Source organism: Hydractinia symbiolongicarpus, chromosome 13, assembly GCF_029227915.1.
Source record: "Hydractinia symbiolongicarpus strain clone_291-10 chromosome 13, HSymV2.1, whole genome shotgun sequence".
NCBI lineage: Eukaryota > Metazoa > Cnidaria > Hydrozoa > Anthoathecata > Hydractiniidae > Hydractinia > Hydractinia symbiolongicarpus.
The window spans coordinates 23,876,218-23,903,295 of NC_079887.1; the positions used below are offsets into that span (position 1 = coordinate 23,876,218).

Here is a 27,078-nt window from a genome sequence, read left to right on the forward strand (position 1 = left end):
ACCCATTTGGGGAGTTATTAACTTGATTATTCTGCTTGACAGGTCTATTCCTATAAGCCCTCCTACTACGAAGATTTGGCAAACCGCCATGTGGAGTACCCTCCCATGACACGTTGCAATAACGTGTGCAAGTTTATTTTATGGAAGACGCTGTTTACCCATACCTAAATATATTTATACTTAGTTAAAAACTATTCATTTTTCATTAAAATTGTTATTAAATTCTTGTTTTTATGCATTTCTCAACCGCCGTACAAATTTGATATAAAAAATTCATTTTAGAAGTGACACGAAAGAAAATTAAAAATTTATGTCTAGCAGTATATCCCATCTCTGTGCAACTATCAGATTTCAATGCAAACCTATAGTAAATAATTGTTATTACTTACAGGAGATAAGCAAATGTTTAACCACCTGCTCTGCGACAGTTATACAACTCGCACATTGCAAGTACAAGAGAAGTAAAAAGAAAAGAAAGTGTCAGGAAAATCTGATCTAACTGCGATATGAAGAAATCATGTTAACATTGTAACCCGTGTTTCTTAAAACAATTTATTAAAAATCATTCATTTCCAAATATTAGTTCTTCAAAGACAGTTCACAAACAACAACCCAGTACGACCATAAGAACTTCAACATGAAATTGTGGTGTGTATTTCTGTGCCTTGTAGTTGGTGCAGCTGCAGCTCCGTTAGGTAAATATGTTATCTGGAAGAGATATTATAATTATCTTAAAAAACCAACTGTTTGTAATGAGCTAGAAGGTTTAAAGGTCCGTTTCCTGTACCTAATGTTAAATTGGTTTTTCTTACACAAAACCAAATTAGAATTGAAAAACAGATTCGTAATCCACAATTTTCTAATCGCCATAATAAAAATATCAGGCACAATTAGAAAATAAATAAAAGTCGAAATCAAAAGGCAAATGGAGTTGATAAATTAATTTCATTCAGTCGTACACAATGTATTTGTTATCCTTTAAAAATATACGCCTTCCCAATTGAAGTTCAATCGTCTTTCCTTTACGTTACGAAGTGCCAACAACAGTTCCTGAAACCGAAGCACCAACAACAGTTCCTGAAACAGAAGCGCCAACTACCGTCCCTGAAACAGAAGTGCCAACAACAGTTCCTGAAACCGAAGCACCAACAACAGTTCCTGAAACAGAAGCGCCAACTAACGTCCCTGAAACAGAAGTGCCAACAACAGTTCCTGAAACCGAAGCACCAACAACAGTTCCTGAAACAGAAGCGCCAACTACCGTCGCTGAAACAGAAGCACCAACTACTGTCCCTGAAACAGAAGCGCCAACTACTGTTCCTGAAACAGAAGCGCCAACTACTGTTCCTGAGACAGAACCTGCAACTACTGTTCCTGAAACAGAAGCGCCAACTACAGTTCCTGAAACAGAAGTGCCAACAACAGTTCCTGAAACCGAAGCACCAACAACAGTTCCTGAAACAGAAGCGCCAACTACTGTTCCTGAAACAGAAGCGCCAACTACTGTTCCTGAAACAGAAGCGCCAACTACTGTTCCTGAGACTGAATCTGCAACTACTGTTCCTGAAACAGAAGCGCCAACTACAGTTCCTGAAACAGAAGTGCCAACAACAGTTCCTGAAACCGAAGCACCAACAACAGTTCCTGAAACAGAAGCGCCAACTACTGTTCCTGAAACAGAAGCGCCAACTACTGTTCCTGAGACAGAACCTGCAACTACCATCCCTGAAACAGAAGCACCAACTACCGTCCCTGAAACAGAAGTGCCAACTACCGTCCCTGAAACCGAAGCACCAACAACAGTTCTTGAAACAGAAGCGCCAACTACCGTCCCTGAAACAGAACCAGCAACTACTGTTCCTGAAACAGAAGCACCAACTACCGTCCCTGAAACAGAAGTGCCAACTACAGTTCCTGAAACAGAAGCGCCAACTACTGTTCCTGAAACAGAACCAGCAACTACTATTCCTGAAACAGAAGCACCAACTACTTTTCCTGAAACAGGAGCGCCAACAACAGTTCCTGAAACAGAAGCGCCAACTACAGTTCCTGAAACAAAAGCGGCAACAACAATTCCTGAAACAGAAGCGCCAACAACTCTTCCTGAAACAGAAGCACCAACTACCGTCGCTGAAACAGAAGTGCCAACTACAGTTCCTGAAACAAAAGCGGCAACATCAATTCTTGAAACAGAAGCGCCAACAACTCTTCCTGAAACAGAAGCATCAACTACCGTACCTGGAACAGAAGCACCAACTACCGTCGCTGAAACAGAAGTGCCAACTACAGTTCCTGAAACAGAAGCGCCAACTACAGTTCCTGAAACAAAAGCGGCAACAACAATTCCTGAAACAGAAGCGCCAACAACTCTTCCTGAAACAGAAGCACCAACTACCGTACCTGGAACAGAAGCACCAACTACCCTACCAGAAACAGACCCGCCAACCACCATCCCTGAAACAGAAGCACCAACCAATGTTCCTCAGACAGAAGCTCCAACTACTGTCCCTGGAACAGAAGCACCAACCACTGTTCCTGAAACGGAGGCGCCAGCAACTGTTCCTGAAACAGAACCAGCAACCACCGCTCCTGAAACAGAAGTACCAACAACCGTCCCTGAAACAGAAGTGCCAACTACCGTCCCTGAAACCGAAGCACCAACAACAGTTCCAGAAACAGAAGTGCCAACCACCGTCCCTGAAACAGAACCAGCAACTACTGTTCCTGAAACAGAAGCACCAACTACCGTCCGTGATACAGAAGTGCCAACTACAGTTCCTGAAACAGAAGCGCCAACTACTGTTCCTGAAACAGAACCAGCAACTACTGTTCCTGAAACAGAGGCACCAACTACTTTTCCTGAAACAGAAGCGCCAACAACAGTTCCTGAAACAGAAGTGCCAACTACTGTTCCTAAGACAGAAGCACCAACTACCGTTCCTGCAACAGAAGCTTCAACTACCGTCCCTGAAACAGAAGCGCCAACAACAGTTCCTGAAACAGAAGCGCCAACTACAGTTCCTGAAACAGAAGCGCCAACTACTGTTTCTGAAACAGATGCGCCATCAACAGCAAGGCCAACTAAACCTGGGCGTATGTATATATTTCCGTTTACTCTTGACATTAAATGGTTATGAAATACACTCTTTTTTGTCTTTAATTTTAGCAAAAGGTGTAAAGGCGTTAGGTTGCTTTAAAGATGTTAGAAGCGATAGAGCTCTTCCTCACGAATTTGCCAACGTAAGAGATGAAATTGTGTGGACAGATATTAATGCGACTATCGAGAAATGTGCTAAGATGGCGAAAAAATTAGGTAAGTATCTAGCAGTATTCCTTTTGAAATAAAACTGTCGCTTTTCTGAATTTTAATGAGTGTTTGTGAAGTTCAAAAACCAACTTACGACCTCATAATGAGCCTGTGTAATGATTGTGTGTTGATCACACTGTAATACTTTTCAAGTTGCGTGTAGTTTAATTCGAGACAAAAATATTTACTAACTATATTTTTAGGTTACAAGGTATATGGCATTCAGTATTACGGTGAATGCTGGAGTAGCAAGGATGCTGAAAAAACATACAACAAACACGGACCAGCAACCACGTGCTGGAGTGGTGTGGGCATGGCACTGACCAACTATGTGTATGGTATTTTATAAGGTTAGTGAATAGGTTTACTTCCATTTTTAAAACCATGGAGGTAGAAATTTCTTTCTTTTCATTTTTTCTTTATTTCTACCTCCATGTTAAAACTAAAGCATAACAGCTAAAATAAAAATTCTAAAACCAACGCAGTTGTTCCTGTCTCAGAAAGGAATTAAAATGTCTAAATTCTGTTCTAATTTTGATAAATTTTTTTCTAGATGACGTATCCACTATGGTTATAAAAAAGATGATGTTTCACATTTTTTTCGCTTGTATTGCAAAACTAGAACATAGATGATTTTACGTGATATACGATGCAATAAAATATCTAAAAAATTCTTTGTGTACGATTAGTTGATTGACATGAGGTTAATTAATGTACTGATCACCTAAACGAAGCTTTGAATTCTTCAGATTTTCCGTTTCCGAGTTAATTCGTTAACTTGCTTTTTTTCTGGTAGGATTATCTACACCTGTTTATCTATTTTTATATGTTCACTTTGTATGGTTCATCTTTTATTTGACAAATGATATCTGCTTTGCCTGTATATTATCATTTACCTGTGTGTTATGGTTATAAACAGCAAAAAAGAAAAGGGGACCTCCTATTCAAAAATTATTTGGCTTAGATTGATTTAAATAATCATTGTCGGATTAACCAGTTCAGTATTTATTTTAATAATTTTACAGTCATAAGTCGTAAAAATATGAAAGTTTAATACTTTCCTTCAATAGATTTTTCTTCCTTAAGCAGCTTTTTTTGAAACAAGTTGGTTCACTACATTGCGAATAATGACAGAATGTTTGATATGACAGAATGCAAAAAATAATAAAACTTGCCAGAGAGGAAATATTTTTTTATTTTTTTCTGTAACTTATTTGCATTAAAACTTGAGTTGCAAACAAAAAATACTTCCCATATATTAAAAAAAATTCAACCATAAATCAATTGAAATAAAAATAAGCCTTCACTGTTAGTTAAGTTATATATATAATTATATATTTAAATCTTGAAAAAAATTTTTCTTATCGTTCCTTTTGCAAAAATCAGTTTTTTAAGCACAAAAAAGTTTCTTATATCTGAACAAACTCTGAATTTAAGTCGACCAGTATGAATGTAACAATCGTGGGTACGTCTTACACCCAAATAGTTCTATAATTATGTTTGTTCAAGTAAGTGAGTCCATTCTCGAAGCATCGTACAGAGGAGAGGGCTTTTCCAATATTTATCACGTTGACGGAGAGGAATAAAAGTATCCAATAAAAAGCACGGTCAGTGTTGTCACCACATAAAAGTTGTTTACGACCCTAAGTAAATCTTCCTGTCGCTTGGCTATAAAAATGTTTGTCCGTCCCACAAACAGCTAAAGTCTCGGCATGACTTGGCCGGGGATTGATCCCGCGACCTTTTGCAAATGCTCTACTACAAGACCACCAGCCGACAACTTAGCATTTTTTAAGTTAAGAATAAGTTTCCACAAAAGTTCGTAAATTAGTCTAGGCCAAAAAAAGATGTTTTATATTATCTAACCACAGTAAAACATTAAACGAAATTATTGACACTGACCCTTAAGTCTGATTATAATTACAAATTAAAATCAACATGCGAGAACTTTCACTGCGCAGCTAGGTAGGTAGTTGGGTAGTTAGATATAATTAGAACTCAAGCTGTAACATAGATCATCATCAGATTGGTGAAAATAGGTATTCATAAAGAATGATGGGCTAGGAGAGTTCGTATTTGCGCCAAGTTAAATAAAAGCATTGCGGTGCCGGATGTATTTAAAAAAGCAAATGCCAGTTTGCATAAGATATATCCTTGGTTAAAAATCGTGATTATATGTTTAATTAAAAATGCATACACAAACATTTAATAATATTAATTATAGAGTTAATAATGTTTAACCAAAAATAGTTTAAATGGTTTTAATTCGATTATTTATTATGGCTTTTACGAAATGAAAAATAAAGGTCCACATCAAGTTGACACTATGAATGAGATATTTGATTATTTGCATTTGTTTAACTCAACACAAGTTCTAAACCTGCTTTGGAAGGACAGGGGGAAAGTTGGGAAATCTTTTCAATTTTTGGCACAATTTTCCACACAGAATGTTGAAGACACTATTAAAAAAACCTGTTACATGCTTATTTATTAGAATGCTTTATATGAATATAAGGGTAGGATTTGAAAATGAGGAATATCTTAAGAACAAACCTCTGGCTGACTTCTTTATTATTATCAAACTTTATCTTATGTAGCACCTGACAGCAACAGCTCTGTTTGATAAGTCAAATAAAGAATGAGATGTAGGCTGTGTCTTTATCTGAACTGATGATTAATTTTAGGCCTTTTGACAAAAAACTTTTCCGCAAAATAAAATTACTAGTGTTTGTTATAGCTAAACAATATAACGAGAGGTTGTGTTGGCACTTTTATTCAAAACGAGGTTGCATACGTCTTAAAGGGTGCGTCGATGTAAGCACTCCCAAAAGATATGCCACACATATTTGACTTTGCTAAACATTCATGCCGGTGTTACGTTGATCAATTTTTGAAAATTATTCCACAAAACAAAAAAATGTTGGCCGTATATAAGAATGTCGTAAGAATAATTTTAGTCCGTAAGTTAATAAATTTAAAAATATTTTAGCCTGCTATGAGTTTTGTCACTGGCATAAAAAAAAGTGTAATTTAAATTCATATTCGCGTCTGCTTGATCTGAAATCCTTTTTTTGTAGTGTATGAACAAAAGCCCGTATAATCCCTTCTAATATTTGTCAAGATGATTTTCAGCAGTATAAAAAAACAATATAAAAACTACTTATCTGTTTAGCCATTGCCAAAGATGATTACGATCATTTGCCGTCCATGACCGCTGTGGCTGTCGAAACGTAGCCTAGAAAAAACTCGCTTGTTCATGACATGATAAATATTTGTATTATTCAATGAATATTATTTGCACGGAAAAATTCTTATTGTGTTCAATTACGATGGCGAAGCATTTTGACACTTTCTGTACGTCGCCTGAGGCTTGTCTTATGCATCTTGGTACGAAGAAGAAAGGAAAGAAGAGTTACAGCTAAGAAGAGAAGAGAGCCATAGGGACCATCGTACTTTATAAATCTGGACTTTGAGACAAAAAGTGATGAAAGTGTTTGAAAAAACAATTTTTAAAAGTATAGAAAGGGTTAGCAATAATTTCCACTCGCTAGCGCAATTTTGATTGGCTAAGAGCATGTCATGTGACCTTCTGAGCTGAAGGGAGGTAAAAAGGATTAAAAATATTTTTTCGATTTTCTTTAAGTTTAGTTTCCAGTTTGTTTAGCTAGCTATCTAGATTATTTAACAAGTTAAAACAGCAACAAAAAGCTGTTGTCATCGCTCCGCATACTTTCTGTTCCTAGCCTATCTCCGCCACCCTTGCAACCCCCCCCCCCAACCCCTACAGACACACGGACACAGTAAAGACGCCATACTTCGGAAGTGTTTGGGAGGATTAGGCGTTTTCACAATAAATTGAAGTATATCACCGAAGAAACCTGCATTGACTCTGATTATGACCTCCCAAAATTAAAGAAAACCTTGTCCTCTCCATGTAATAATGTTGCAAACCAACTGGTTTTTTTTAAAAAAAACGCACAAAAAATAAACAATATTTTTTGATAAGTAGTTATTACAAAGACCTTTCCCAAACAAAATATCTTCTTGATACAAGTCTATCTTCTAAAACTCCTTTTTCTCTGTATGGTCACGAAACTGTATTTTCAGATTTTCTGGGGAAATTATAAAAGCATACAAGCTTTCTAAACAACACTGCAATCACAAAAAAATCCGCTTGACTTCATCTTTATACATAGGGCATTTGATGCTAATTGGCAACCTTGTACCCACGGATGATGCTAATAAAACTTTACGCTTACAAGAGCAGACATTTTCGGAACGATTTCGCATTTTTCCACGAAAGAACATTTTACGAGCGCTTCGAATTGACTTTTAAATGCTTTGGGCGGGTCAGGTCAAGGAAAGTGGGAGCACGTTGTTGGAGTTCCGGTGATTTTTGGTGACATTTAATAAATAAATTTAAAAATATGTCTACAAAGGGTTAGAGAAAATAATATTTAGATGAATGTGAAAAAGGTTGAGGCACGAAATTAACTAGAGTGCGCAAACTATATCTATCGAAAAAATTTAGAGAAAAAGGCATGCTTTGCTGAAAAGTTAGATGGGAAGAAATGGGCTTATTATTTTACTCTTGCTTTCATCTGTTAGGTCCAACTCTGGTTATTCAGGTTATGTTAAAAAATAAACTTTCCTAAATGTACATACAGAATTCATCAAAGCAAAGAATATTCTTGATCAAACGCAGCATTTGGACTTTCTCATAGATCATCTGCAAAAACAAACGTGTGAAAACGACCACAGCAAATATTTCCAACTTATTCTAACTTCTAATTACTTCACTTTTTCTTAACGCATTCAAATCCAAAAATTTTATGGTTAGTAATACTGAACCAAACTAAGTCATGTGATAGTGTGTGCTGTCAGTTTTAATATTTAAGATTTACGTCACTTTAGTCGTCAACCGTATAATTAAAGCTAAAAAAAACTAAATGCGTTTTCGCTTTTGGTTTACTATCTAAAATTGCATTGACTAATATATGTTAAGTTCAAAGTTGCCACTATTTAAACTTCTTTTTCGGTTACCGTTGAGTTATTCTGCCAAGAAAATGTTTTGCGTTTTATTTGTACCATGGATCTCAGCAAGCATTTCATCGCTGATGATACATTGAAATATTAATCCGAGTTCTTAAATCCTATTATCCAATTGATGTTAGTTGAAGTTCGATATGAAATATTCGACTTCGAAATAACGTTGTTACAACGTCTCCGACGCTACAACGTAGCTGCGACTATCAGCACACGTCTATGTAACGTCGCTTCCTTTTGGGATGACTCGAGTTAAAAACATTTTGCTACACGTAAAACATGGAAAAGTCATGCGATGGAACGTTTACGACACACTTGTTCCTCAGCGTTTTGGCAAGCGTAAATGATTCAGAAGTTTTGTTTTGTTTCAACGGGAAACCATCGCGGCAAATTTTCTAACACGGCTTAGCAGTACTGTTTTGTTATAAGAAAACCGATAGAAAAAGGTTGTTGTTCGTGTTATGGGTTGCGCTTTAAGATGCTTGAGACACAATGTAATCATCTTCACACTGTTCGGCAATATATAAATATTGTCACATAAAAACCAAAGCATCAATGGTTAGATTTGATCGGAGTTAATAAAAATGTCAACATTTTAAACAGCTGCCCTGAAAAGCGCTCAAATAAGCAAATATAGAATTAAAATTATTATAGTTTTTCTATTAAATGAAAAAGAAATAGGAAATAAAAAGATGCAGAATAAGATTTATTTGAAGCCAACATAAAATTTAATCACTTTTTCATTTCTCTGCGTGCTGATATAACGGTATTAAAAATTGGATTTCAATTATGAAGCTGCTCGTGTTAATATACTTGATATCTCAAGTTGCAAGCCGTTCAATAGGTAAGTGAGACAAGTTGTGATGATAGGAATTTATCTTAGTGACCTCAGTCAAATTTTAGCATATTTCTTCTAGTGTATCCTGCGAGAAAAACAATATGAGGAGTAAAAAATATGTTCTGCCTATTAGATTCTATTCAAAATTTTTCATTATTTACGGTTTCTTTAAGTTTGGTATAAATCGAAGTCTTCTTTAAAAGAAAAAACCTGTAAGTGTACGTGACTGAGTGGCGGTAAAACAAAAAACAAAACAGATACAAACTTTTTATTTTTGAAAAATAGTCAAATTGTCACTAAACTTAAATTTATACTATTGTCTTCGACATCTTCTATCTATTCCGATTTCGACAGATTTTAAAATATCGATAAAACACAAGCCAATTAAGTACTCGCTTAAAAATATTATCATTTTGATTGCTGCCGCTAGCAAAGGCACCGCCCGTAGCATAACTCAAAACTAAGACTTCGCTCTCATCCGTTCTTTCCCCGTTTCTTCCCTTTTTGGACTATAAGAGGATAGATACGAAAATAACAAACAACTTCTTGTCTTTTAACACCTAAATATAAAGTTGTGCCATCAACGGAACCTCCAACCGCGCCACCAACCGAACCTCCAACTGAGCCACCAACCGAACCTCCAACCGAGCCACCAACTGAGCCTCCAACCGAGCCACCAACCGAGCCCCCAACTGAGCCACCAACTGAACCACCAACTGAACCACCAACCGAGCCACCAACCGAGCCACCAACCGAACCACCAACCGAGCCACCAACCGAGCCACCAACCGAGCCACCAACTGAGCCACCAACAGAACCTCCAACTGAGCCACCAACCGAGCCACCAACTGAACCTCCAACGGAACCACCAACTGAACCTCCAACTGAACCTCCAACGGAACCTCCAACCGAGCCACCAACCGAGCCACCAACCGAGCCACCAACTGAGCCTCCAACCGAGCCACCAACCGAGCCACCAACCGAGCCACCAACTGAGCCACCAACTGAACCACCAACCGAGCCACCAACCGAGCCACCAACCGAACCACCAACCGAGCCACCAACCGAGCCACCAACCGAGCCACCAACCGAGCCACCAACTGAGCCACCAACAGAACCTCCAACAGAACCACCAACTGAACCTCCAACTGAACCTCCAACGGAACTTCCAACCGAGCCACCAACCGAACCTCCAACTGAACCTCCAACTGAACCTCCAACTGAACCTCCAACTGAGCCACCAACTGAACCTCCAACTGAGCCACCAACCGAACCACCAACCGAACCACCAACCGAGCCACCAACCGAGCCACCAACCGAGCCACCAACCGAACCACCAACCGAACCACCAACCGAGCCACCAACTGAACCTCCAACTGAATCTCCAACTGAACCTCCAACTGAACCTCCAACGGAACCTCCAACTGAACCTCCAACTGAACCTCCAACTGAACCTCCAACTGAACCTCCAACTGAGCCACCAACTGAGCCACCAACTGAGCCACCAACCGAACTTCCAACCGAGCCACCAACCGAACCGCCAACCGAGCCACCAACTGAGCCACCAACTAAAGCACCAACCACTAAGAGTAAGTAATGACTCATTGTAATGTGCTTAGTTAAACTAAATTGTCTCACTTTGTTTCGCTGTTTATGAAGCCTGTTATTAATTTTACTAGGTTCCGAACTGGTTGCCACACCTCTAGGTTGCTATAAGGATCAACTCTCTGATCGTGCTCTTCCACAGCAGTATGCTGACTTTCGACCTGAAATTGTTTGGACAAATATGAAAGCTACAATTAAGAAGTGCACTGATTTGGCTGTGGAACGAGGTAAAGAATAATATTTGAGGGAGCTCAATTTTATATCTAGTTTTATTCTCCATTAAACATTCTTATTTTTTACTTTGAAGGATATAAAGTGTTCTCTGTTCAGTTTTATGGGGAATGCTGGACAGGAGCTGATGCGGATATAACCTACGACAAACATGGTCCTGCAGAAACCTGTTGGAATGGAGTGGGAAAAGATCTAACAAATTTTGTATACAAACTAGAGTAAAAAAAAGAGGTGGGAAGACTTTTCTATAATAATAACGGCCGTATTTTGTCTACACGTGTGTTATAAACAAAGTTGTGCAACGGGACACACAAATTTAACGATGCACGAAATATCGGAATATTACAGGACTTTTTTTTAAAATTTTTCAATGAGTTAACGGCTAGTTATTTATCATATTATTCAAATTAATCTGTTTGTTTTAAACATGAGACAACAAGCTTGCTTGATAGGTCATAAAAATTGCAAAATTCCAATTCATACTAAAATCTCTTTAAGCCAATCTACGAGTAACACAAATTGAGCTGTCATACATATTCAGTTAGACACTCAATGCCAACGATCTATACACCATTGAGACTCCACCTAAATAATAGAAAACCCTGGCGTGGCACAATGTCAAAATATATAGGTGTCTGTCACGGGAGATGCTGTCTGAACCATTTTGACATAACTTTTTGATTACCTTTCCATTTATTTGTAACCAGTAATTCTTACATTAATTTTTAGGAGCTGATGTTGGAGCTGGATGATATATTTTTATTTTTATTTTTTTTTTCGTTTCTTGGAAAGTTTGTGCCTTTTTTTTCTCAGTTTGACTTATAATTTATTACATAATTTTGAAATAAAAATTATCATTAAAAAATGAAAGATTTGCGGTGATCGAAAATATGGAACAAGTTTATAATCATTTGCATATCAAAGAGAATAGTTCGAAAAATCTAAGCGCTACTTATATGATCGATGAATTTTGCTATTTTGAAAAACTTTAGGTTTTAAAAATACAACAAGTGAGCACGTCTCCAAGCCTTCTGTGATTCCACTGTTCTTATTAAAATGGCGTATATTAGACTAGCATATATACTTGCTAAAATAGATTTCTATATTTACTGGAATTTATTCACAAGGCAAATATGAATCGTTTTTGTCTGATGTATTGATAGATATGATGTCTTTATCCATTTTTGTTCGAAGCAAAGATAATTGTCCTGTAATATACATACATGTAAACACGAAAACGTATTGTTGTTTTCCCCTTATCCCTACCATCTAAAAATGCTGAAAGCAATGAAATTCTTCCCTCTTCTTTCCAAACAAATTGAAAAAAATTGAAGTCTTCTTTTTTTTTTTTTTTAATAACTCCTGATTGCTTTCTTATATGGCTATGATACTTAATGAGTTTCAACATTTATCTATTAGACACCTGCATGCTAAATTTTTAGGTCCCATACCATTCAGAGGCTTTGATATTGGCCATTACTCGAAACTACCCCTAAAGTCTCTATGAAATCCTTATAATGGGGAAAATATAATAACTCCTGTTAGGATTATCCTTAAAACATGAAACTTGGAACACAACTTTGTTTCGTCAAGAAGAATCATTTTGAATAATTTTGACACGTGACTAATCCGATTTCCCGATTTTGTCGGATTTTACCCGAAAATCGGAAGAAAACGGATTTTCGGGCAATTTTTGGCAATTTTTTATTCGATCTATGTAAAAACCGGAAGATATGTTAAAAAATTTTTATTTAGTTTTCAGAAACTTCAAACAGAATGTAAAAATTCGCTCTAGAACAAAAGTAATTATATTTTAAGCAGATAGTGGCATTTTTAACAATTTTCAAGCTTCTGATGACGTCACAGAAAATGTGCTGACGCAAGCAAAAATTTATTGCCGCCATTTTGTTCCTTTTATGACGTACTATAAGTGTGCCAAGGTTGATTCAATTTGAACAACCCTATGAAAAGTTATTGAGGGGGGGGGGGCGAAATCTGCCCCCCGCCCCGGTCATAGTATGTTCGAAAAACCCCAGACCGAATAGGGTTAAAACATTCTGTTTTTGAACTCAAAACTCAATGCCCACTAAGCATATTTTGTTATTTAGCTGTATTTCATTAGAAGTCGCTTTTAATTAATTTTATTTAAGGTCAATCTTCTTTGCACAGCTGTGCTTTGAAGATAAACGCAAACAAACAGGAAACATTAATTTCTTGTCGAAATATTTATTTAGCACCTTAAAAAAATTAAAAAAAAATTAATGCAATAATTAATTAACACGATTGACTTATAATGGCGTTTCCATTATTCAATTTAATTCGCAATGCATCATGGGATTTTCAGGGTAACTGGAAAAAAAAGTTTATTTTATAAAAGATATTAAATTTTGTTCCCTTTCTCTCGCAACAGCTAGTCTTGAAGTCAAAGCTGGTGATTTATATTTAACCTTGGAATTAATGAAAGGGGGGAAGGGGGAGGGAGAGAAGTCCATACATATTTGTCCTAATATTATAGCCACAATTACATTAGGCATCCTTGAATGCGGACGTTGGGAAGGTTAAATACGATAATAGTCGATAAAAAACCTTTTTAAATGTTCTCCAGTTAAGTTTTATCAGTCATACTTTTTAAAAAACTTGTACAACACACTAGTAAAGCTAAGTCAATTTCACGTCTCCAACATTTAAGGAAAGAAAAGCCCAAAAAATGTTCCCTAGCAAATACTCAATGTATAGTCCGCCGTTGATAAATTAGTTTCTGAAAAAAAAACGTGTGTTCCGAACGAAAAATTAATACATAAAGGTACAAACAAAAAAAACTGCCAACCTCGTCACCAGGGCTCTTTTTCATTGCGTTGGAGATTTAAATTTCCCAATAACTCATCCTATTTTCAAGATATTCCAGCTTTTTGTATGTATATTCTGAAGACTATAAATAAGAAAGTAAAACAAAGGGATGGATCACTAAGTTTATTATTCATTGATGAGTAGATTCCACCCTGTCTAAAGGGGGAATTTTCACGAAGCGAATTGAACGGCGAATTCGACAGCGAATTAGATGGCGAATTCGCTTTTTAATTTCCACGACAAAATAAATTAGACCCCAAATTCATTGTTTACATTGGTCAACCGCGTTCTGATTGGTCTAAAGCGAAAAAGTAGAAACTGTTTCTACTTTCAAGCGCATGCTCAGATACAATTCGCCGTCGAATTCGCTGTTCAATTTGCTTCCTGTAAATCTCCCTTTACACGAAAGTTTAGAAGCATATAAATATCTCAGAGCAAACGCCGAATTAAAATCAACTCATGAGCATAAAGTAGGCATGGCCACATCTTACCCTCTTAAATAGTAGCGGAAATAGTTATATTTATCCAGTGAGTGAAGCTATTTACACCCATAACATTAAAGAGGAAAGGATTTTCAGGCAACTACCACTTGAGCAAAGAACAATAGAAGTAACCAATCAAAAAGCTCGGTCTGTGTTATCACCGCAGGAAATTCGTTTGCGACCCAGTGTAAATTTTCCCACCCTAGTAAGTGATTTCCCGGTGGTAAGAAAAGTTATGCTGGTTCGAAACAGCCTTGTAACAGCATCAGTACTCAGTTTAAACAAATCGAAACCCTGGAATAAACTTTGTGTGAAATTAATGCACACAAGTTTCGGTCTTTCCATTGTTCTTTTTTTTTTGTCCCTCGTTGTTCTTATAACAATATTCTTATAAATATTCTTATGAAGTCTTCACAGAATACGCGTACGAAATGTGCTGCAAATGTATTGAACTTTCTGCAAATGCAAAAATGTTGAAGAAATTCCGCAACAGAATCAAAGTATGCTCAATTTTTACAAATATTTTTACATCAAAAGTTTGAATTTTCAATTTCATCCCTGCTCATGTTATTCTTAAGCAATTTTTACTTCCATCTGCGAATTTATGTGTAGCCCTGGGTGTACGATTTTACAAACATGTTAAAATTTATGCTTGATAAATCTATGCGTAGGAAACATCAGTAGGAACAGCGCTGCCTAATCATTCGGCATGATATTTTGCGGAACTGCGTTTTGCTGCAAATGAGCAAGCTTCAACATGAGCAACTTTATGCAAACATAAAAATCTTGACAATTATCTAAAATTCAAGAAGAAAATGAAGTTGCTCTCACTGGTCAGTTTCATCTGCATATGTTTTAACTGCTCAGGTATAAGTCTCGTGTTTGTTTGTTTGATTATTTGGTTGTTTTTCTGAATCAGTTTATAAGCAATCAAGTACTAGGCGTAAAAAGATCTGAGCAATTTTAGTGCCAATCCTTATTATTTAGGAGAAACTTCTATTAAAGTTACAATTTCCTTGCTTATATATTTGTCGGCATGAGAATAGGACTGGCATCTCAAGGGATTGTCTAGTTGAGCGATTACTGTGATTGCACGACTTTCGTAGCTAAAATGGTAGGACCCTCGTGGATAGCAGTACCTATAGGAACTGAAGAAGCTATCCTGGTTGAAAGCTTTGCCATACAACAGACTCAGTGATATAAATTGTTCAACATAATGGTTAGATAATATAATTAATTAGATAATAATTAACTTAAATTGTCAACGACTTCATTTCGTTTTACAGCATTTGGTATAATAGACAATGTTCCTCATTCTAAATTGAGCGTTTCCAGAAGATCCAACGACCAGCAGGTGATTATAGAAACTGGAAAACACAACAAAACAAAAATTAAAACAAAAAATAAAGCCAGAACGAAAGCATCGCTTGAAGAAGAAGTTGAAAAACATAGCAATGTAAGTGGATAGTAAATATTATATCACTAAATAGCTAAGTTTTGAACTTAACATGAAGTATTATAAAATGGTTCTGCTTTAAACTTTGATGTGATGCATAAGAAGAAAATTAATCATTAACACGGCAGCGAAGAGAAACAGTTGAAATTGTGAAATTTATCATATATGCTCAAATAAAGATCTCTTAAATAGAATAAAAAAGAGCGATTCAAATGCATTGGCAATAACTTTAATTGAATAAATTTTGGCGGCGATTAAATTTTGAGGATTTTGCGAATTTTGACCTAATCCGCAAAATTAAGTCCCTGCGAAAATTTAGAAAGTAGCCATACGCGAAAATTTGTCCCCGCGAGATCGAAAAATTTTCCATGGTCGAAATCTCTACTTTTACAGCCGTTCGTACTTTCCCTTATTTCCTTTGTCCCCTCGTTTTTAGCACTTTGTCACGAAAATTAATGAAGAGTTAACTTTGCCGGTTATAAAACATAGTCAAAACTGTCGAATCGCGAAATTAAGTCCGCGCAAAACATTAAAAAATTGCTTATCCGCAAAAATAGACCCCCGCGAAATGCTCAATTTTCGCGGAAGAGGCCATCTGCGAAATTTAATTCTTGCGAAAATTTATCACAATTAAGTACTCCGCAATCATTTGTTACCATCTCAATTAATTCCTTTTCTAACATAGTGCTACAAAACGTTCTATTGGTGTAGAGGACAAGCAAGAGATGTAAAAGCAAAGTTGAAATGTTTCAGACCATTTAGAGTATGCGTGGAATATAATTGTAAAGAAGCCACATCGGTAAGTAGATTCCAAGTTTAGTAAATAACCACGTCTATAAAGTGTCTGGAAATCAAAACGAGTGCTTAATACTTAAATACCAGCGTGTTCCCAAGAATGACTATAATGGCGCGAAATCTTATCGATAAGTAAAGTTTCGTGTGTTGTTTCGCCAATTTTCAAAAAGCTACAAGAAGTTCACGTGTAAAAATTGAACAAATGGCTAATAGACCATTCTCGTATTCGATATCATTGATGCGTCGTATTTTTTCATTAAATTTTCACATAACATAACTCTGAATCTCATTTTGAAAACAAGGCATGGTAAACCAGGAGATAGGAGGCTTTTGACTACGATGAACACGGTCCTTTTAATTGCTCTTTAAGTCAAATCAAGTTAAAATTTTGTAGACATAGCTGACCCATCTTTCAGAACACAAAAACCTCCTAACTTTTTTTAATACTGAAGAAGGAGTACAATACAAGAAAGGTCTATTAACTTTGCACAAATTAGAATGTTTCGTCAGAAGAAATTAAGTGAAAGTCAGAATTATCCTTTTTTTCAGTGTAATGCCAATGAATTGACATGTGATGAATATTCTACGAACAACAAAGAAATTTTGAAATGTTATAGCGACATCTGGTTGCATTGCATACGTCAAAGATGTCCAATGAATATGTAACAGAACAGAATGCATTATTACTGTAATATAGTATACGTGGCTACAAGGTGCTTATGCAGCACATAGAGAAATAAAACATTCCCCAACTAGTTTAGAAATTTAAATTTTTTCAGCCATATTATTTCAATAGAGACATTACAGAACTTGCATTAAGAGAAGAAATATTCTCAAGGTGTAGGTTAAACCACTTGCAAAGTTTTTTATTCATTAAGGCAAAAGTCTAACTCAATTGCAAAGCACAGCATACGTAGCGCTGCATGGTCATGTTTCCGCGCGGCAATGTCCACTGGAAACAATAAATACACGCGCAAACTCAAAATGGCGACGCTTCAAGCAAACCTATTGGTTAGTTATTGGTTATTATACACTGCAGTACTTTGAACGCTCATAAAAACTTTGTCTTTTGAACAGCAAAACCTGGAAAAAGAGCTCCTAAATATTGCGCAATATTTAAGAGCACATTATTACATGCGCCTTGGGAAGTGGGCTATCTGCTTAAAAGTTGAAAAGTTAAAACAGCGAGCATTGCTTGATGTTTGAGGATCAGATTTGATAATGTATGTGTGTGCAATAATGATGCGTTGTGGGAAGATATAAAGATCATTGTTGAATGTTTTTTTCCTCTATTTTGTTGGTGCCTTTAAAGATGTATTTTATGGCTTGACCAGCTTTCAATCAATAGCCACGAAACAGGGACAGAACAAAGGAAAAAAATGATGAGAAAAGGCTAAAATTCCAAAGCGTACGTCTCGTCAAAAAATAATAATTTTCATATGAAGGAGCTTGAAAACTTGTCTACGAATTAGAACAGTTTTTTTATCGGTTTTTAAGATTTTAGACTTTCAGTAATTATGCATGACATCATGAACTAGCTCCAAATAGGGTGTCGAGTTTAGCAGTTTTATTTAAGGTTAAAATATTTTTTACCTATATAGAAAATCATTTTAGCTCTTTAAATGAATTTCAGTACTCACTAATTACTTTTAATAACAACAATGACATATTTGAGAACTATCATATACGGTGGTTTCTATGTGCCATAACATTTTGCACAGCAACTATACTATTCTTTAATGGCATTGATTTATCGTGCAACTTGCAACGTGACAATGCTCTATGGTGCAGATTGCAAGTAACCATCACTTCACCGTGCAAGTTGCACGATAGAATGTCGCTACCTTGCCAGTTACACGATAAAGCAATTCCACCCTGCTAGTTGCACGACAAAGCAATTCCACCCTGCTAGTTGTACGATAAAGCAATGCCATCTTGCAAATTGTACTAGGTATGCAAGCGAAGAATAATAAAAATTGTTGCAAAAATTGTGATGACACATAGAAACCACTGTACTTAAGTTAGATAACGTAACATTTTTCAGATTTTTTAACTGTTTATATTATAATACCCGTATACGTATGTCGCGCAAAATGTTACTGCGAGTAGCGAGACACACATAATGCCGGTACCGACTGGCATTATAGCAAATTAACATTAACTGTTGTCGAATCTTTCTTTCATTCTGTTCTGTATACCATTTGCTTCGGAATAAATAACTTTAGATTATCAACATCAAAATACAACACTGTGTCACGTAGCGTATCTCTCAATCGTACAATATTGAGCATTTTGCATCAAATGGATACTTTTTATAAAATACCCTAACCTCCAAACAGGGTGGTACTCTATATAATAGCTATTTTTAGTGAGCTAGCTACCACAATTTCGTTAAGACCGCACAATCATTGACAGCTTACTTCCCGTGTAAAAACGGCAATTTTACTTGAAAGTTTTAATCTTTTTATTGTTAAAAATATTAGTTTTCAATTTTGCTAATTACGCTAATTATGACATGATTAACTAACCAGGCATAATTATAGTAACTTAGTAATACATTTCATGTGAAATGTCCAAAACGCGAAACTGAATAGCAAAAAGATATAGTCTCATATGCTTTTGCGAAACTCTTACAGACTTCCCTCAATCGCAACTATTGTCATGCAGTGGTACTTCTAAGTCCAATAAAGATTATATTCAGAGAAAATTCTTAAACGACTTGAAATTAACTTTTTTTCCACTGGCGTAATTCTGCACATGTTTTGTTAAAATAATATAAAGAAATTATTGTTTTACAGTGACTTATCATTTTCTTTCACCTAAAAGAACATTAATTTCAAAGTTAATGTCTTTTATAATTAAATAACGCTGGTTTAAAAAAAATGCCCTTTAAAATTACCGCCTTTCCCGAGAAATAAACGCCTCTTTAAACAGTTGAAAATTTTACCAAACAATGTCAAAGCTGTACAGCTATAATCAAAAACAATTTGTTACAACAAGAACTAAACAAAAATTACTTGTGTGTGGCGTGGGCTATTTAAAGCATGTCTAATTCACACATATATTAGCATGCTCTGTGCCTGACAACAGACTCGCGGCGCCTTGTTGCTACAACTTAAAATCCATTAATGCGGACTAAGAAATCCAATAATCCACATTCCAGATATAAAACGTAATATATTGTAGTATGTGTAATTACACAGTTAGTCTAACTTTAACCAGCCTTAGTTATCGGTTTCTGTTGCCAAGTACCTTGTGATTACTGGATTAAGCAAAAAAATCATATAAATTCCCTACAGTTGTTTTGTTAAGAAAAGTTTTTTTAGTCCCATTAAACAAACATCTCATTAAAATAAGCATGGGGAAATTTAATTAAGTTTAGCATCTCAACAAAGGATAACTTCAGCGATTAACGTCATACCTCTTTTTTTACACGTAAACAAGAAACCTTTATATATTAAAACTTCATTGAGGAGGGGATAATAATCAAAAAAGTAGAGTTGAAGGGATGGTGTATTTACTACAAGATAAAAACATAATTAGCGATAAAAATAAGTGTAAAAAGAGATACATATTTTTAATATGCACTTTGTTGTTGAAAGAAGTCCTGCCTCCTCACTTTTAATTCAAAATGTTTGTAGCAGCTAAAGATTACCTGCAACTTTACTTGTGATAAATTAGTATTTACATCGATTGGATATTTGCATTAAAAAGTTGTATCATAGACCTCTCACAAGAGTCCCCTCCCCTGCCTCCTCGACTATGTGATTCCAGCTTAACATTTACTAACCTGGCAAAATTTAACTTCAAAACACAGAATTTCACCGATGTAGTAAATCTTTTCAATAAAATTAAGGTGAACCTCCTGCTAAAGCTTCGAGCCGTTTCTTCTGCTATCAAAGTAATGACGTCAATAAAATTTTGATGGTTACCACTTCACGCGAAAGATGTCAACTAAAATGGTGGAAATATGACTTATCTATCTTTCTACAGTCCTCTTTCGTAAGTGCATACCAAGAACACATCTATCTTTAAATACTAATTCTAAATACTTCAAGAGTATGTTGTTTTTAAGTCAGAAGTAGACCTTAATTTTATCATCACATATCTATGTTGATATGAGATCTATTCAAAGTTGTAACGACTGGTTTTTGGCAATGGAAACATATTGTTGCATTTTTTAGTAACTTTTTCTCCGCTTGTGCCCTTTAATCTCGAACTTGATATTAATTAACCGATGAAGGAGTATCATTCCCCTCTGTGCACCATTATCAAGCATTGTGCAAGAACACACGGTAACCATAACTTTTTGTTGCTGGGTGTAACAGTTGCGAAGTGTTGCCTCAGAGATCAACAGGCTAGGTGAAAGGTTTTTAATACATTTTACACCGTCATTGAGTCACAATAAGGATACAACTGTTGTTTCCACAAGGTACGTGATGAATGCACAGAATGGCGATTACTACTTTAGAAGGTGGTGGTTTTAACACACTATCTAGTTTATGATGCTTAATCAACTTTAAATTTAACTTATTTGAGTAAACAAAAAAGTTCTGGCCGGAATCGAAACTACACTGTAGTCTCCGCCGACGTCATTCTATTTTTATTTCGCATCTGGGAACTAAAAAGATTGGTCCCAAAGATATGCACGAATGAAACACTGATTTTCCATGGCAACGAATAGTGTTTCTTCTATACTAAAGACTATTTTAATAGAAGAATTTTAATGAAATCAATTCTAATTAGAAGGGCATGCAAATGAATTGTATCTTTGGAGTAAATGCGAACATTTTTATGCATAAAAAGGTAAACGGACAACATGTTCGTTAATTGTAAAAAATACCCTCTTTCAGTGAAAAGAAATCAGTGTCTCACTCATAAAGATATGATATCCATATGGTCAAGTTTTGTGGTAAGCTTGAATGAATTGAAAAAGATAATTTAATTATGTCCTATATCGCGCAATCTTACGATAATATATGTGGTGAAAAACACTCTGTAATGTTTCGGACGTGCTGATTATTTCAGCCTTCTAATTCTACTCAACCAATTAAAATACATTGTGTATTTTAATATGCTCAAGCACCCCTGAATTTTCTTAAAAATTGTAATCTCCAAGGTTCTGTTTCGCAACACAAATGTGCATTATTAATTTAGTATCAAATTCGGAATCAAAAGACCGCAATAGATATACAACAGTCTCTTTAAAAGTAGCGAAGGGTCTAAAAATATATTCTGCATAAATGCTAATATATACAATTCACATACAGTGTTTGTAAGATATATCCTTTTATAATGTCACGGTCGAGTTAAAATACTCGTTTAAAAGAGGAATAAATTCAAAATGAAATTTTTAGTTCGTCAGAAAATATACAAACTATTCACCATATTTCGTTGGGAAAATCTTACGACAAAAAAGGGCATAGTCTTTATCATATCTGGCGATAAATTAAATACATTCTTAAATAATAATAATAAATAGAATTTACAGCTTTCTTTTAATAAATATTTCCTATGTAACATATCGTCAGTTATTTGTATCTATATAAGCATCTTAATCCAACGCTAATCCAAAGAAATACGTTGGGAAGTTTATTCACTTTTCTTGATGTCTTTCATTTGTACAACAGACGTCAAAAACGTTCTCGTCTTTTGACACACACCTTCGACGCATTTTAGTTTTTTTTTATTCTTTATTTCACAATGTTTATTACAGTCAAGACTACTTTGACAAGTTTTTCCAATCGTGGCTTTTATACACTAAAAAGAAGAAAATACATCCGTTTACATAAAAGCTATCGAAACTAACTTAAACTTCAATGCATACCAGCTCAATGTTTTTAAAAAGTTTTTTTAGCACGTTGGTACTAGGTACTAAGTCCAGATATTTTTCACACTTATATGCTTTTCTAGTCGGCGGTCCGTGGGAAAATCCACGGTTTGCCCGTTCTGTTAGCACAGCATTGCAAGCATCTGGCTACTGGCTGTACCATTTTGTGTTACATACAGGAAGATGTATACAGGAATTATAATATAGAAAGGATTGATTTGAATAAAATCTAGGCTCTGGATTGATTATGATAACCCTTAACAGCTAGTACACGTGCAAACATTCAATGTTGGCCATGGTATTTAGGAAAAAGAAAACAAATATACATTATACCGAAAAATCAATTGTCTGACCATACCCTAGAAGTAATCATCCCGCAGAAAAATGTTTCAAAAGGTAACTTACCTTATGTCTTAGTATTCTCTTTTTGTTGTGATTTTTTTTTATTCGACAACTGCCATGTTTACAGATTTTTCCAACTGCACAATCGCTGTTAACTTGACAACTCTAAGAGGGTTAAAAAAATATTTTAACCTTAGCGTTTTGATCGCATTTTTTGTATTTAGTAAAATTATTTCTATATTTCAACGGTGCAGCTAATTGATATTATTAAGTAAGCTTACTTCTGGTTTAAGTGACGACATCAATAGTAGTTGAATAGACCCTTTTTTACATTTACCGTCATGACACATGTAATTAGTTTGACAGTCTTTGTGTTGATGGCAGCCTTGTTTGGGTGCCTAAAATAAACAAGCACCAAGAATTAAAATCAAACTATAAAAAAGGTTTCTGTAAATAAATTACAAATAGACAGCTAGCATCCTAAACACCCTAGTTCTTAAGCTCAACTGAAGATACTTTATGTTGAAAAAAAAATGTGATGGATTTAAAAATACTTTAAAAATATAAGACTTACATGTCTAGTAACTTCATTGTTTAAATTGAATAGTTCAAAAAATGTTTTTGGTGTACATTCCCCATTCTTGCAGAGGGAAGTTGGATTGCATTGTGCTTTGGAAGTACATTTTTGGCGCTGAGTCTATGGAGAGAAAACGCATTATGAATAATGATTTAATGTAAAACATATTAACCACAGTGCGAAGAAATGTAAAATGTTAGAGACAAAGGCAGATACAGTGTATGGCGACTCACCCCTGTGGAAGATAATCCAGGATGTGAAGCATCTTTGCAAGCACCTTCCTTACAGAACAGAAACGCATTACAATCAGCATCAGAGTTGCATAAGACCTAAAAAAATACTAAATAAATTATTGATTGAGCAAATATATAGAATATTATTAGTTTGGAAACGTCTTCTTGTAGTTTTAGGAGCTTAACAAAAGTTATGTAGTCTAGAAAATTCCGAACACTTAGGCGTAAATCGCTCTAAGTTTTTTTTAATAAAAATCCTTACCAATGGTTTCTTGTAGACGCATTCATGCTGTTCACAAACACGATCACTTTTACAATCACTATCTCTCTTGCATCTAGTTTTTCCACCACCTGATTTCAATAAGATATGCTTCGTCTTTGTCACTATTTCACATCTGTTGCTGTCCGCATTGCAATAATATAGTGGTTGGCAATCAGTTTGACGTTTACAAGGTCTTCCACCCTTTTTTAAAATAAAGAAAAAAAATACAATTAATTTTAATAGAACTGAAAGAAAATTAGCAGTTTTACGTTATATTTTTTTAATGGAGTAAAAATAGTGTCATCACAAAAGCTAATCCAAAAATATTTGACATTAATTCTCTTTGTCTTTTCAGTAACATTAATTTCAAGATTCATTAACCTCGAAGTGTTTTTTCGATATAGGATCAGATTAAGTAGCTTCGCATGGTGTTTTTAATAAGCGGAATTTGTATTCTTTTACTTTGTTCTTGACACATAGCTCAGATGCTTTTTATTTTTCCGCATTATATATATACAGCATGAGACAACACAGCATTTTATATTCATATCGTTCAAGTTTAACAAAAAATGATTGCAGTGTCTAATTTGTGTTTGTAAAATCTGGGAAATAAACATTCACAAAATCAACAAAGGAATCATTCACGGTTGATTCGTACAGAAATAGGATCATTAGTTAAGGGTTGGCCAAACCGGTCGTTGTATGTCAAACGTTATTAAAAAGGAAAACTTGTTACTACAATTAATTGATTTAATTGTAAAAATTAGAAAATAAAAGAACACATCCTCAATAGATTACTTCGTTTGAAACCATGTTGCAAGACTGACTGCCTTTGAGTCTCACACTCTTCGATTAGACAAGCAGTTTTAAGAGTTTTCTACTAAATCTTTATAACTTAGTATGTGTCAATATCAGTAAAGATTTTATAAAAGAGCCTTACCGTCAGCTTCGATGGAATTGAACTCGCAGAAACTATCAGTGTTGCCAATAAAATAAACATTACATTTAAATCCATGTTCTTTTTTCTTAACCCAATCTGAAAAAGAAGACATGAGAATATACATTTGCTGCGGCAACTAAACTTCGAACGTCTTGCAAGAGACTGTCTTTTTTTCCATACTACACCTTCATATCCTATTCTAAAATTTTAAGTTTTAAACCTTTAAAATTGACGGAGTAAAAGTTAACTTAAAAACATAAGAAATTTTAAAAAAGAGAGTCAACTTTCAGAAATCGCAACTAGCTTAAAAATGAAGCAGATAATAACGAGAACAATCAATGAGTTGGTTATAATTAATTAAAAACAAATCACCTAACAATTTAAAGCAAAACAAAACAAACAAACAAACAAACAAGCTTCTAACTCAAAACTTAAACACGAATATAATGAACCACACCCAAGGATAACTGTTACAACTAAATTCTACTTTAAGAAGGTCAACAAAAAGTATAGGCAATACTACACTTTTTGTCATGTATGTTTTGTCACCTACAAAGCAATTTTAACATGACATAAAGTATACACACCTCTGATAATCAACACTTTTATAACAACTCCCTTGTCATCCACATTCAAAAGTAAATACGAAATGAGCTCCACAGCATTACATGTCGTTATTTAAGTCTCCTTATGCAAATTTCCTTATTCTGATTGGTTTAAAATATCCACCAATTATATGTAATTGTTGAGCCTACTTAATAATTCCCTGTCGTTCATTTAATAATATCCATGCGATTAGTCAATACTAACGGATATACATTTAATGACAAATTCATTATTTTTATAACGGTTTTTTTATTATTAAATCGCTTTATTTAGGGATAACCAAACCTTTTTATGAAACACACCCGAATCAAGTCTGTTTTAAAAGCCATGTGTACGGTATATCCTACATCAAAATATCATGGCCATTTATGATTTTATATATAACGTTCCTTTCTAAACTATCTGATAGCTTATTAGCTACTACAATGTTTTTGTCTATAATAAGTGCTATTGTTGAGGTAAACAATTACTTAATAAGAGTATAATAATATTTTAATTCTGGTATGTACCGTTAGAACGTTATCTGATACTAGCTGACATGTGAAAAAGTCAATTTTTTAAGCAGTTACTTAAAGGGAATGAAGACATCAAAATTTCCACGGAACACTTATATGTTCGTAATTAAGCATTATTGTAATTAATCATTATTGTGGCAAACTAATTTCAATTTATTTTTTTATTTTGCTGTCGCAAAATATAAACTTATTCAGGTGCAACTTATAGACATGACTTTTATTTTCTTTAAGCACGCATATAATCTCAATTTTTTCTGTTTCCAAACATTGTAAATCAGGAAAAGAGTAAAAAGTATAACAAAGTAGCCTTAAATCGTCACTTTTTGTTTGTTTTAACAATCAGTTTTACGCAAACACACGCACACACGCATAGGCTTAGTTCGATGTTATTTCACACAATTAACATAGCTTTATCCTCTCACTTTTTTTGTTAGTGTTTATGAATCATGTTTTGTTTTACCACAGTCACTTATAGACAAATGTAGCTAGTAAGAATTTTTTCAATGGACAGTATATCTAATCGCATAGCGCTCTGCTGCGATTGAGATGACGTCATTAGGGTAGGTGAAAAGGTAATTATTATGACAAAACCTTTGACAGCTTTGATAAGCCCTCAGAAAAAGTATTGATTGTACAGATTTCCCATTATTCCTCCTTATCTCACATAATGATAGCTATTAAACAAAAAGGGAAAAAAATATACAGTTCTATTTCAATTCACTATTTTAAAATCTTATGGCCTTTTTTTCACTTTTGATAACTTATACATTATCCTGACTAGATTCGCTGTTGCGTCAACACATAATACACCTTTTTTGTTGTTATGCATTAAGTTTCATGTTATCTTATCTTTCCATTCCCTGGAGACATAACATAATGCCATGTGTCTGATATGAATGACTGCATGTGGGAAAATAATTAACGTAAAAAAGTAAAATCCATTGATTATAGACAGTACAGAAAACCACAACACATGCCAAACTATGTGCATCATCAAAACTTTTGTTGGTTTTATCAGCTTATATGATTCGATTGAATTACAAATCCACCCAGTGTTTGTCTACAAAAATATTATTCATAATTCGCATTTTAATCTTTTGTGTGTTTTTATAAGATTTAATGCTGACAATTTGTCCTACTTGATTGTTTTGACGTTGTCAAGATTC

At 34.9% G+C, this 27,078-nt stretch overlaps 3 protein-coding genes across 3 annotated transcripts; 2 read left to right on the forward strand and 1 right to left on the reverse strand.

The window, feature by feature from the left end:
- Positions 1–482: 482 nt before the first annotated feature.
- Positions 483–12,265, forward strand: LOC130623271 (uncharacterized). The gene is made up of 20 exons (XM_057438742.1): positions 483–695; positions 1,036–3,093; positions 3,167–3,313; positions 3,511–3,654; positions 3,861–3,865; positions 4,057–4,099; positions 4,745–4,815; positions 5,217–5,272; positions 5,558–5,711; positions 5,802–5,823; positions 5,905–5,924; positions 6,045–6,111; positions 6,480–6,537; positions 8,783–8,847; positions 9,180–9,197; positions 9,365–9,403; positions 9,764–10,780; positions 10,871–11,023; positions 11,104–11,258; positions 11,757–12,265. Exons 1-19 carry the CDS (start codon positions 638–640, stop codon positions 11,247–11,249), a joined length of 4,341 nt encoding a protein of 1,446 aa, XP_057294725.1. The 5' UTR covers positions 483–637; the 3' UTR covers positions 11,250–11,258; positions 11,757–12,265.
- Positions 12,266–15,071: 2,806 nt separating this feature from the next.
- LOC130623890 (uncharacterized) lies at positions 15,072–17,371 on the forward strand. Its single transcript, XM_057439430.1, has 4 exons — positions 15,072–15,223; positions 15,643–15,812; positions 16,498–16,611; positions 17,157–17,371. The coding sequence occupies exons 1-4, from the start codon at positions 15,172–15,174 to the stop codon at positions 17,271–17,273; spliced, it is 453 nt and encodes a 150-aa protein (XP_057295413.1). The 5' UTR covers positions 15,072–15,171; the 3' UTR covers positions 17,274–17,371.
- Positions 17,372–21,789: 4,418 nt separating this feature from the next.
- On the reverse strand, positions 21,790–25,675 carry LOC130623675 (uncharacterized protein DDB_G0272530-like). The gene is made up of 8 exons (XM_057439182.1): positions 25,379–25,675; positions 24,792–24,887; positions 23,852–24,052; positions 23,590–23,685; positions 23,354–23,476; positions 23,061–23,177; positions 22,843–22,944; positions 21,790–22,367 (listed from the first exon to the last, which is right to left on the reverse strand). Exons 2-8 carry the CDS (start codon positions 24,864–24,866, stop codon positions 22,200–22,202), a joined length of 882 nt encoding a protein of 293 aa, XP_057295165.1. The 5' UTR covers positions 24,867–24,887; positions 25,379–25,675; the 3' UTR covers positions 21,790–22,199.
- Positions 25,676–27,078: the final 1,403 nt, after the last annotated feature.